Raw genomic sequence first — 13,036 nt, 5'->3', positions numbered from 1 at the left:
AGAACACTTTCCAATTAATTTGATTAAGCAAACAGAAGGTAAACAAACAAAAACTAGAAATGCTCCCGTATTACACAATGTGTGTATTTATGGTATCACAAAAACCATGGGACAAAGTCAATTCATATGAATCTAATGATGATATTACGTATCTTTTAAAATTTTGGTGGATTGCCGTAACAAACTTAGAAAAATTGCAGATTTCCATATTATTGTACGTTACTATGCCATTTTTACTTCAAAATATGTTCAAAAACTGCATAAAAGCATTGCCTCCATTATCCGGGAAAATCGATTATCCGTAATGCCTCCGGCCCCGACCATCACGGATAATCGAGGGCCGACTGTATTTTTTATATTATTTATTGGCGTTTGACCATCTCAACTCAAAAGATTTACTTTGACCTTGAGTTTCTCTGCAACAGACCGAATTTGACCTCTTATGATTTATCTGAAAGCTGATTGTGTTATAGAAGTACGCTTCTATGGGGATATAGGAAGACGTGGACCTATACTGATAATACTCTTCTGGAATATTTTATAACTCTTGGAAGACGAAATAACGAATTTCAGCCATTTCGGTTGGATATCGTCGTCACAATCTTCAGTATTACGAAAATCGGAAGGTACCGTTCTGTCCGGGCTATATGGGGCAATATGAAAGCGTGGACCTGTACAGACATATTTCTGGCGAACAGTTTTATATTACATTGAAGACTAAATACCAAATTTCAGCCATTTTGGTGGAATATTAAAGACACAACCTTCAAAATACGAAAAATCGGAAGGTACCTTTCCATGGGGGCTATATGAAGGCGTGGACCTATACCGACAAATTTAAAGGGGAAGTTTGAGTACCCCCAACGAAGTATAAATACCAAATTTCAGCCATTTCGGTGGAATATTGAGGCCACAATGTTCAAAATACCGAAAATCGGGAGGAGCGTTCTATGGGGGCTATATGAAGGCATGGACCGATACCGACAAAGTTCTGGGGGGAAGTTTTATACCACCAACGTAGACTAAGTACCAAATTTCAGCCATTTCGGTGTGATAATGAAGCTAAAACCTTCAAAATACCGAAAATCGGGACGTACCGTTCTATGGGGGCTATATGAAGGTGTGGACCGATACCGACAAAATTCTGGGGGAAAGTTTTATACCCCTAAAGAAGACTACGTACCAAATTTTAGCCATTTTGGTAGGATAATGAAGCTAAAACCTTAAAAATACCGATAATCGGGAGGTACCGTTCTATGGGGGCTATATGAAGGTGTGGACCGATACCGACAAAATTCTGGGGGAACGTTTTATACCCCTAAAGAAGACTAAGTGCCAACTTTCAGTCATTTCGGTGTGATAATAAAGCTAATACCTTCAAAATACCGAAAATCGGGAGGTACCGTTCTATGGGAGCTATATCAAAACGTGGACCGATATATCCCATTTTCAATACCAACCATCCTGCAAGTAATAAAAACTTCTGTACCAAATTTTGACGGACGGACGGACAGACGGACATGGTCAAATCGACATAGAATTTTATGCTGATCAATAATATACATATATACTTTATAAGGTATCCGATGAATATTTCAATGTGTTACAAACGGAATGACAAATTTAATTATACCCTCGATATGGTGGAGGGTATAAAAATATCTCTATCCGTTTAAAAGTTACAGAATTTTGACCAGGAAAAAACGATTCTGAACCACTGTGCGACGTAGCTAGGGGGAAAATAGTATTTATATCCTCATCCTTTAGGCTAACGAGGGTATATACACTTGATACGACAAAACATGTGATTCTTCGAAATAATGGCTTTAGACCCCAAGCATGTTTGAACCATAACTCTCGAAGGGAACAATCGATTAGGTCCAACATTTGGACACCGTAAAATTTCTACAACACATATAAGGTTTCAATATGGACTTTATCGGTCCACACCTTCAGGTACCTCCCACACAAAATTTTACCTTCGTAATATTTTGTCTAAATTTAGTTTAACATCGAAAATGGTACATATTGGTCTTCTCCTTAGGGTACCTCCCCCAGAAAAGATCACAATTTTTGTTGAATACAGTTAATGATCTGCAGGAAGTTCCTTTGGAAATTTATACCAAACCTACTTCATGTGGTTCTGTTTATGTGCGCAAGTGCATGCTCTAAATTATACGGTGACCAACTGAAACGACTGGTGGGCGTGATATCTATCGAAAAGGGATGACTCCCAAAAATAAGACCAACATACAAAATGGTACCTCCTCCACAACACTTTTGAGTTTTAATTTAAATCCATATTTTTGTTGGCAAGTTCATACGTACAGAAAAGTCCACAAAATTCTGAAAACTCTCTAAATACATAATTTTTAGGGAAGAGGATCTTGGTTGTGTAGTCGCTTTTCGATCTGTCCGTAGAGGAAACTTTCAGCTTACACAGGCTGATTACCTTTTTACTTTTTTTTTTAGACATTTTCTGTATATTTTACGCAAAAACCCTCAAAATTTGTCCGTTGGCCACCCTAACCCCCGAAATGCATTTCTGACTACGTCCCTGAAGGTCACATCCTTCAAAATATCGAAAATCGAGAGGTATCCTTCTACTGGGTATATATGAGAAGGTGGACCTCTGCCGACAAATTTCTGGTGGAATGTTTTATATCGAAGGCTAAATACTAATTTTCAGGCATTTCGGATATTGAGGCCACAACTTTCAGAATACCGAAATTCGGGAAGTACCTTTCCAGGGAGCTATATGCAAACGTGGACCTGTACTGATAGCTCTCTTCTGTAATGTTTTATACTCTTAACGAAGACCAAATACCAAATTTCAGCCATTTCGATGGGATACTGAGGCTAAATTCTTCAAAATACCGAAAATCGAGAGGTACCGTTCTATGGGGGCTATATGAAGACGTTGACCTATACCAACACATTTCAGGTGGAAAGTTTTATACCCTCAACTAAGACTAAAATTCAGCCATTTCAGTGGTATATTAAGGCCAGAACATTCAAATACCGAAAATCCGGTATCATTCTTAGGGGCTATATGAAGACTTTGACATGTACCGACAAATTTCAGCGGGAAATTCGTATACCCCCAACGAAGACTAAGTACCAAATTTCAGCCATTTCAGTGGTAAATTGAGGCCACAACCTTCAAAATACCGTAAATGGGGAGGTACCGTAAATGGGGAGGTACCGTTCTGTGGGGGCTATATGAAGACGTTGACCTATACTAACACATTTCAGGTGGAAAGTTTTATACCCTCAACTAAGACTAAAATTCAGCCATTTCATTGGTATATTAAGGCCAGAACATTCAAATACCGAAAATCCGGTATCGTTCTTAGGGGCTATATGAAGACTTTACATGTTCCGACAAATTTCAGCGGGAAAGTCGTATACCCCCTACGAAGACTTAGTACCAAATTTCAGCCATTTCAGTGGTAAATTGAGGCCACAACCTTCAAAATACCGTAAATGGGAAGGTACCGTTCTATGGGGGCTATATGAAGACGTTGACCTATTACGACAAATTTCAGGTGGAAAGATGTATACCCCCAACAAAGATTAAATATCAAATTTCTGCCATTTCAATGAGATATTGAGGCTAAATCCTTCAAAATACCGAAAATCGGGAGGTACCATTCTATGGCAGCTATATGAAGACGTGCACCTAGACAGACAGATTTTTGGTGGAAAGGTTTATACCTCCAACGATGACTAAATATCAAATTTCTGTCATTTACATATTCACGATATTGAGGCTAAAATCTTCAAAATACCGAAAATCGGGAGGTACCATTCTATGGCAGCTATATGAAAACGTGGACCTAGACAGACAGACAGATTTTAGGTGGAAAGGTTTATACCCCCAACGGTGACTAATAATGAGGCTAAAACCTTCAATATACCGAAAATCCGAAGGTAACGTTCTATGGGGACTATATCAAAAGGTGGACCGATTTAACCTATTTTCAATACTAAACATCCTAGGCGTAATATAAATTTCTACACCAAATTAAATATTACGACCTTTATCTTGATTTCGACAGACATACGGGTATAGATAAAGAGCTGTACCTAGGAAAGATGTGATATCAAGTCTTTAATTAAATGTTTATTTTGGGTTTCTTCTAAAGTTCACAATGAAAGTTAAAGGTAAGATGATATTTCTTTCTTTAACATTAGCATAATTGTAGACAAAAACCCTATTAAAAATCGACAATTAACAAAAAGGTAACTTGTGTAGCGGCCTTATGTGTTTCTTACCAAATTTTGATGATAGACTTCGTTCCATGTAAGATTCAGTTTGGTATTTCAAATAACCAAACGAAATTACAAACGCTAATTAAAATAATTACATCAAATAAACAACAATGGTGACATTTTTATGGTCTCATCATGAGATGACACATTGACACCCTAATAAAATTGTTGTTAATGTTAACATAAAATTCTAAACTCGTAAATCTGTGGTGACACCAGTCAATCAAAGAATGCCTTGAATGCATCTTTTATCAAGAAGTTTGAGAATCGTATAAAATGCAGTTTATCTCAACATTTTTGGGTTAGTTCAACTGCAACAATGAAACATTCTACACTGCTGCTTATAGGTAAAATAAAATTAATCGATAAAATTTATTCTTATTTCTAAAAAATCTCATATTTCCTTTTTTTACAGGCTTTCTCGCACTCTGTTACGCTTCTGAGGAGGAGGTGCAACGTAAAGAACGCAATGTACCACAAATTTATTATACCCAACAAGGACCACCTGGACCTCCAGGACCACCTGGCCTTCCGGGACCAATGGGTAACAAAGGCCCAAGAGGGCCAACTGGTGACATTGGACCAGCTGGTACCCAAGGACCTCAGGGAGCACCAGGGCCAGATGGACGTGATGGCCCCAATGGTATGCAAGGACCTCCGGGTTTGCGTGGAAGACGTGGTTTTCCCGGTGCTCGAGGACCTCCAGGTCAGCCAGGACCAACAGGTTTAATGGGCCCGCCTGGACCACCCGGACCAGCAGGAACATCAGCACGTAGTATGTCATCGTATATCGAAGCATTAGATGAATATGATGATGAGTTGTAATGAGAATGTTTTCAAGGACTTATGATTGATGAAATAAAGAGAAAAATAATATTAAAAGAGGAGTTTTGTTTTGATGATTGTTGTTATCTTGATGAAGAATAGGTTTGTATGTGAATAAGAAGTATCAATTTCTATAATGCAGTTAAAACCTATAAAATACCGAAAATCGGACTTATAGTGACAACTTCTGGGAGAAAATTTTTTAGCCTTAAAGAAGAGCAAATGACACATTTCAGTCATTTCTGTAAGACCTTAAAATACCAAAAATCGGAAATCGGATCAACATGTGGGCCTATACTGACAAATTTCTTAGGAGAAATTGTGTTGCATTTCGGTGAGAAAAATTGGGAGAAAGGTTTGTATCAAATTTCCGACATTTTGGTAAGATAATATGGCTACAACCTCCAATATGCCGAAAGAAGATTTTAGTCATTGCGGTGAGATAATGAGTCTAAAACCTTAAAAATGCCGAAAATCAGGAGGAACTGTTCTATGGGGGCTATATCAAAAAGTGGACCTATACCGACAAATTTCTGGGGGAAAGTTTTGTAGCTCCAAAGAAGATTAAATGACAAATTGACAACCTTCAAAATTCTGAAAATCGGAACGTACCGTTCCATGGGGCTATATCAAAAGGAGACCAAATATCAAAGTTCATTTCGGTCAGATAATGAGGCTCAAAACTTAAAAATACCGAAAATCGGGAGGAACCGTTTTATGGGGGTAATATTAAAACGTGGACCTATGGAAAATTTTGTTGCTCCAAAGAAGACTATATGTCAAATTTCAGCCATTTCGGTGAGAAAATGTGGCCAAAACCTTCAAAATACCGAAAATCGGAAGGTACTGTTCGATGGGGGCTATATCAGAACGTGGACATATACTAAAAAATGTATGTAAGAAAGTTTAGTAGCTCCAAATAGGACTAAGTACCAAGTTTCAGCCATTTTGGTTAGATAGTGTGACTAAAACCTTCAAAATACCGAAAATCTAAAGATACCGGGGCTATATCGAAACATGTGCCTATACTGACAAATTTCTGAGGGAAAATTTTGTTGCCCTAAAGAAGATGTAATTCGAAATTTCCGTGAAAAATGTGGTTTAAGCCTTTAAAATACCGAAAATCGGGAGGTTCCTTTCTATGGGGCTATATCAAAACGAGGACCTATACCGACAAATTTCTGGAAGAAAGTTTTGTAGCTCGATAGAAGACCAAATATCAAATTTCAGCCATTTTGCTAAGATAGTGTGGCTGAAACCCTCAAAATAGGGAAATTCGAAGGCTACCGCTCTATGGGGGGCTATATCAACACGTGGACCTATACTGACAAAATTCTGGGAGAAAGTTTTGTAGCATCAAAGAAGACCAAGTACCAAATTCCAGACTATATACCTATATTCAAAATGTACCGTTCTATGGGAGCTATATCAAAACGCCGACCTATACCGATACATTTCCAGAAGGAAGTTTTGTAGCCCTAAAGAAGACTAAAAACCAAATTTCAGTAATTTTGGTGAGAAAATGTGACCAAACCCCTCAAAATACCGAAAATCGGTACTATTCTATGGGGAATATAGTAAAACGTGGGCCTATACTGACAAGTCTCGGGGGAAAGCTGCAAAGAAGACTAACAGCGAAATTTTAGCCCTTTCTATTATACTAAAACGTGGGCATATACTGACAAGTCTCTGAGGGAAAGCTGTAAAGAACTAACAGCCAAAGTTTAGCCTTTTCGGTAAGATAATGTGGCTAAAACCTTTAAAATACCGACAATCGGGAGGTATTGTTCTATGGGGGCTATATCAAAACGTGGACCTTTTTCAATACAAAGCATCCTAGGAGTAGTAAAAACTTTTATATCAAATTACAATACCGCATGTTTGCAAATAAATATAAATTTTGTGCGTGAGGTACCCCAAGGGGTGGGCCGAAATAACAAGGGCACACAAGGTAACAAATTCATTGATTTACAACGTCTGTAGCTATCAGTATACAAATTATAAACAATAACTTAGAAAACTAGCATCTAACCACTAAAATAATTTGCCCAGCTATGTTCGCCCATAAACGTTTTCGGATCTTCAACAACAACATACGATTCTGTTTACCATCGCCTACCTTTATTTAGCAAAGGAAAGATTCTTTTTGAGAGGTTTATGCACAAAATATTTGAACACCACTAAATTTGTCAAGAAATATGTAAGTTTCTTTCATTCTTTTTCTATCCCCTACAACAATATTTTTAACATGACCTTGCATTGTTGTTTTTGCATTATGAAAACACACACACAAGTACTGCAGGCAACGTTTTCGTTTCTCACTACGAGCTACCTGAATACAAACATTAACAACCATCTCCATTTACTGTTTTATAAAGTGTTTGTATGTCTTTCCGCTTTATAATGTAGATAACATGATACTCTTGAGCGTTTTTCCTCTTATAATTCTCATTCACTTGAAAATTTCATTTACTAATATCATTCATTTCGATCAGTGTTTAGTTATCGCTTCTCGGCCTTATGGCTAAGATCAAAGTGTAGTATCTGTTCTTATCAGCTTAACATCTGATAGATCCTCCATCGGAGGACAACAAATGTTAAACTGATTTTTGGAAATAGACGGAAGTTTTAAGGGGCTTGCTCCACTTCTGTCACGGGTTGGCCCGGTATTGCAGTACCGCCGGGATTTCGGCCCACCTTAAAGGAATAAATTTGAAGTATTTGAAATTAGTAGATGGGTACCACGTCGTGCAATTCCCCGGCCAGGGAACATAAAAATTTTCAACGGAAGCAAAATACCCCTCAGTAATGTAGGCGACATTTCCTTAGTATTTCACCCATATAAAACTTCTCTGCAAATGGTGTTGGACGTCGGGGTGCATTCATTGATATGGGAGAAGTCTCGCTTGTCCCGTCTGGAATGTTTATGGAACAATTATTAGAAGGTGGAGGAAGAATATACGTATTGCTTTACGATATAAAATTGATCTTTCAAGATGACTGGGTAAGGGAAAGAGACTTTGCAGATTGTACACATCTTCAATGATGTAAAAACGACCTTAAGTTCGGCCGGCAGTATTTTTATACTCTCCATCACGAGTTGTATTGCAGTAAAATCGAAAAATTAGTTTCCAATCGTTTAGAAAGTGTTAAGCTCTTCCGCCACCTCAAGGAAGTAGGAGAAGTATAATAAGCTAACGGAAGTATAAAACTTCTTTTAAAAAAGGTTTAATTCGAATTACACATCGATGTTTTATACCTCTTCAAAATCACAAACATTATGATACTTAAAGTAAGGTCACATTAGGCAAATATCTGATCCAGCGACAGTGAGTGTGCGCTAACTGCCTAATGTGACCTTACCTTTGCAGTCGTTCCATTTGGACGACGTGTTTACATGGAAGGAGGGAGGGATGGAGGTGAAAGTTTTTTACTCATTGATAATCCGATAGTTACCGCCACTTCATTAGAGAAATCCTTTAAAATCGACTTCACATCGAGGGGTATCTTTTACCTTCCAAACTAAGAACCCGCTATTCGAAATTACAACGACTTCGGTAGGGAGGGGCCGGGTGTAATACCAAAAAGTGGACCTATGGACCTAAGTTGCAAATTAGATCTATTTTGGTGGGAACATGTAGCTAAAGTCCTAAATAGTTAAAATAGTGAGGTACCATGATATGGGGGTAATACAAAAATTTGGACATATGGTGCCAATTTTTCGTCGAGATATTTTCTGACCCCTTGGAACCTTAAATGTCAACATACAGATATTTTTGTCTGAAAAATAAGTTAAATCTTCAAAATAGTAATAACCTTCAAAAAAAAAAAAAAAAAAAAAAAAAAAACAAATATGGGGGCTAGAATAAAACTTGCACTCCCACAATTCTCTGTAGGAATGTAATATTCCCATATCGAAGACTAAGAACCAAATTTCAGTCATTTCGGTGTGATAATAAGGCTAAAACTATCAAAAAATACATGGACATGTACTGATAAATTTCTAGTGATATTTTTTTTTAGCCTCAAAGACGTTCAAATGCCAAATTTCAGTCATTTCGGTAAGATAAGGAGGCTAAAACCTTAAAAATGCCGAAATTCGGAATGTACCGTTCTATGGTGGCTATATAAAAATGTGGACCTATACTGACAAATTTCTGGGCGAAAATCGTGCAACCGCAAAGAAGACAAAATACTAAATTCCAGTCATTTATGTAGGATAGTGTGGCAAAAACCCTACAAATATCGAAAGTCGGGGATGCCTTTCTATGTGGGGTGTATTAAAACGTGGACCTGTACTGAAATATTTCTAGTGAAAAGTTGTGTGGACCCAAAGAAGGCAGATTTTCAGGCATTTCGGCTAATATCCTGCAAATACCGAAAATCGTGCAGTACCGTTCTATGGGAGCTACATTAAACCATATATCTGTACTGACTAAATTTCTGGTAGAAAGTTGGCCACTCAAAGAAGACAAAATACTAAATAGCAGTCATTTCTGTAAGATAATGCGGCTATTTGGGGGTGCATCAAAACGTGGGCATGTACTGACAAATTTCTGGGGGAAAGTTTTGTAACCCCAAATGAAGACTTTATACTGACAAATTTCTGGTGCAAAGTTGTGTAGCCCCAAAGAAGACTAAATTCCGAATTTCATCCATTTCGGTATAATAATGAGACTAAATATTTTAAAATACCGAAAATCGGAAGGTATCGTTCTATGCGGCCTTCATCAAACCGTGGACCTCTACTGACAAATTTCTACGGGAAATATAAATACCGAGAATCGGGAGCTACCGTTAAATTTTACAACAATTGCATGTTCTGAAAAGTTGTGCATTACTTGCCAGCGAATATTTTCCCAAAAGAAAACATGAAGAAACATGTATACAAATTGTAGACATTTTTGATATTTTATAAAATTTGAGGCAATAAAAGTAGTTTTTCGAGTTCATTATTTCTATAAATATTTTATTCTGGTCCTTATCTACAAATTTGCTTCAGAGGTCAGATGAAGATTCATATAGGTTTCGGAGATATAGCCCGGAATTTCTTCAAAAAGTCAATATTTAACCATGTTTAGATGGGGCCATAAAATCCAACCTGGATCTGACACAACAAAACCCAATTCTTGTTTTTGCCGGTTGGGTATTTACTTTCAAAAAATCCTCAGCTCAAATTGCTTGCACAAAATTACCTTAAAATGTTGCACAGTGTATTTATAGTGTCCAATAACAACGACAATCTGAATAAAAATTGTAAGATATGACCCTAACCCTATATCAAAAACAATGGCTGCTAAGAATGTTATATGCCATGGTTACAGATTTCTTATATTCAGAGACTCATAATGAAATTTCATTTGAAACATTACTTTCTTTAACAATATTCCCAAAAAGTAAGGGATTTTGCTACATTTTGATCCAGTATAGAATTATGTAAAATTAACAGTCCAAAAGAACGTTAAAAACTTGGGTTTGGGCGTCGTGTTAGTAACCCTCCCCTAGAAAAAACAGCCTACTATGAAAAAAACGAAAGAAAGGAAAAACAAACCCCTCTAAAGTTGACGAACCCCGCAAACGTTTTAAGGACCATGATCTGCGAATCTTCACCTGGAATGTTCGCACTCTTTATAGAGAAGGTGCAGTCTTCGCATTGGCAGAGTACTTGAAAAGTACAAGGCCGATATTACTGCCATACAGGAAATACGATGGATTGGGAAAGGCGTCACAACAACACCTAAAGGTGACGCACTGTATTATAGCTGCCATTACGTTTAGTTGCGGATTCGTAGTTAGTCGGAGACTAAAACATCTGGTATCCAGCTTCACCCCAGTGAATGAAAGACTTGCTGCAATTCGAATAAAAGCTAAATTCTTCAACATCAGCTTTATTTGCGCTCATGCTCCCACTGAAGAAAAGGACGAACAGACCAAAGATATATTTTACGAGCGCTTAGAAGAAACATATGACCGTTGCCCTGCCCATGACATTAAAATCATTCTAGGCGATTTTAATGCCAAAATTGGAAAGGAGAATATCTTTGGCCCAACAGTCGGGAAATTCAGTCTCCACAGTGAAACATCTGACAATGGCATAAGGCTGATAGACTTTGCAGCAGGAAAAAAAACATGGTAGTTGCAGTACCAGATTTAATCATCTCGATATGCATAAGGGCACCTGGCTGTCTCCAGATCAAAGAACAAGTAATCAAATTGATCATGTTGTGATAGATGGAAGACATTCATCGAGCGTGTTGGATGTACGATCGTTCCGAGATTTGGACCACTACCTTGTTGCAGCAAAGGTACGTACTCATCTAAACGTTGCAAATAAAGTAGCAACAGACACAACGCGGAAGTTGGACATCGATAGGCTGCAAACACAAAAGATAGCCACAGCATATTCCACTCAACTAGCCCAATTGCTTAACGCGAGCACTCCTTGTCCCGATAACATAACAACACAATGGCAAAATATTGCCCACTCCATGCAAACAGCCGCAAAATCCATACTTGGATTCCAGGGATCTCCACAATGGAATTCATTGTATGACCAGGAGTGTCGTGCTGCTACTGAAGAGAAAATACGGCATATAGAGCTACTTTACAATCAGTAGCAACACGTAGCGCACGAGAGAGATATCGGGAGAAAAGGAGAGATGAGAAACGTCTTTTCCGCAAGAAAAAGAGAGAAATGGAAAAGCGGGAGTGTGAAAAAATAGAGATGTACAGGAGCCAGAATGAAGTCCGAAAATTCTACCAAAGAGTGAAACATCAAACAGATGGCTTTGGTACAGGCACATCCTCCTGTAGAGACCAGCAAGGTAATATGGTAACAGATACATATAGAGTGCTCAGGATATGGAAGGGACATTTCTCCAAACTGCTGGTATCCAATAGTAGCGAAGACGATGATACCACAGATCCAATCCCAGAAGATGGTATAGAATGTATACCTCCCGGCCAAGATGAGGTAAAAACAGCAATCAACCGGCTGATGAATAATAAAGCAGCAGGAGCTGTTTAAAACCGGAGGCGACGCGCTGATAAGGTGTATGCATCAGCGTGCCCGACGATTGGAACCTGAGCATCCTATGTCCCGTCCACAAGAAAGGAGATAAGAGTGTATGCTCCAACTATAGGGGCATAAGTCTTCTCCCTATTGCCTATAAGATAGTGTCAGGGATAATGTGCCAACGACTAAAGCCAATGGTCAACGAAATAATTGGACCATACCAATGTGGCTTTAGACCTGGCAAGTCCACCATTGACCAGATATTTACCCTGCGGCAAATCCTAGAGAAGACCCAAGAGATGCAGATCGACACATATCACCTTTTTGTCGATTATAAAGCAGCATTCGACAGTCCCCTCGATCAAAGGTATTCCATGCAATGTCTGAATTTGCTATCCCCGCAAAGCTCATCCGGCTTTGTAAGATGACTTTAACTGATACTAGGTCCTCAGTTAAAATTGGAAAGAACCTCTCCAAAGAATTTTGTACCAAAAGCGGTTTCAGACAAGAAGACAGCCTTTCGTGTGACCTATTCAACATTTTGCTGGAAAAGGTAATACGAGATGCAAATGTCAAAAGAAATGGCTCAATTTACACCAATAGCCACATGCTACTTGCTTATGCTGATGACATAGACATCATGGGACGATCAGTAAAAGAAGTAACTGATACCTTTAGGAAGGTCTAAAGTGGGTCTTGCGGTAAACGGCGAAAAGACCAAATTGATGGTGTCGACGCGTCCATAGAGCTCGGATCAACTGTGGAAGTTGTTACCTATAATTTTGAGGTAGTTAAAGACTTCGTCTACCTCGGCACTTCCATAAACACAACAAACAACATCAGTTGTGAAATAAGAAGAATAATTGTATTGGCCAACAGATGCTACTATGGTTTAAGTAAGCAGTTTAAAAACAAAGCCAC

At 38.3% G+C, this 13,036-nt stretch overlaps 1 protein-coding gene and 1 non-coding gene across 2 annotated transcripts; both read left to right on the top strand.

The window, feature by feature from the left end:
- The first annotated feature begins 4,154 nt into the window (after window positions 1-4,154).
- On the top strand, window positions 4,155-5,100 carry LOC141403203 (uncharacterized). The gene is made up of 2 exons (XM_073985384.1): window positions 4,155-4,167; window positions 4,691-5,100. Exons 1-2 carry the CDS (start codon window positions 4,155-4,157, stop codon window positions 5,098-5,100), a joined length of 423 nt encoding a protein of 140 aa, XP_073841485.1.
- A 2,504-nt stretch (window positions 5,101-7,604) lies between these two features.
- Window positions 7,605-7,802, top strand: LOC141404413 (U2 spliceosomal RNA). Its single transcript, XR_012413012.1, has one exon. It is a non-coding gene; the product is annotated as a U2 spliceosomal RNA (small nuclear RNA).
- Window positions 7,803-13,036: the final 5,234 nt, after the last annotated feature.

Source organism: Musca autumnalis, unplaced genomic scaffold (assembly GCF_047663935.1).
Source record: "Musca autumnalis isolate F117 unplaced genomic scaffold, ASM4766393v1 scaffold_4, whole genome shotgun sequence".
NCBI lineage: Eukaryota > Metazoa > Arthropoda > Insecta > Diptera > Muscidae > Musca > Musca autumnalis.
Note: the sequence above shows the minus strand (reverse complement) of the source record. Positions and strands in the feature narration are given on the sequence as shown.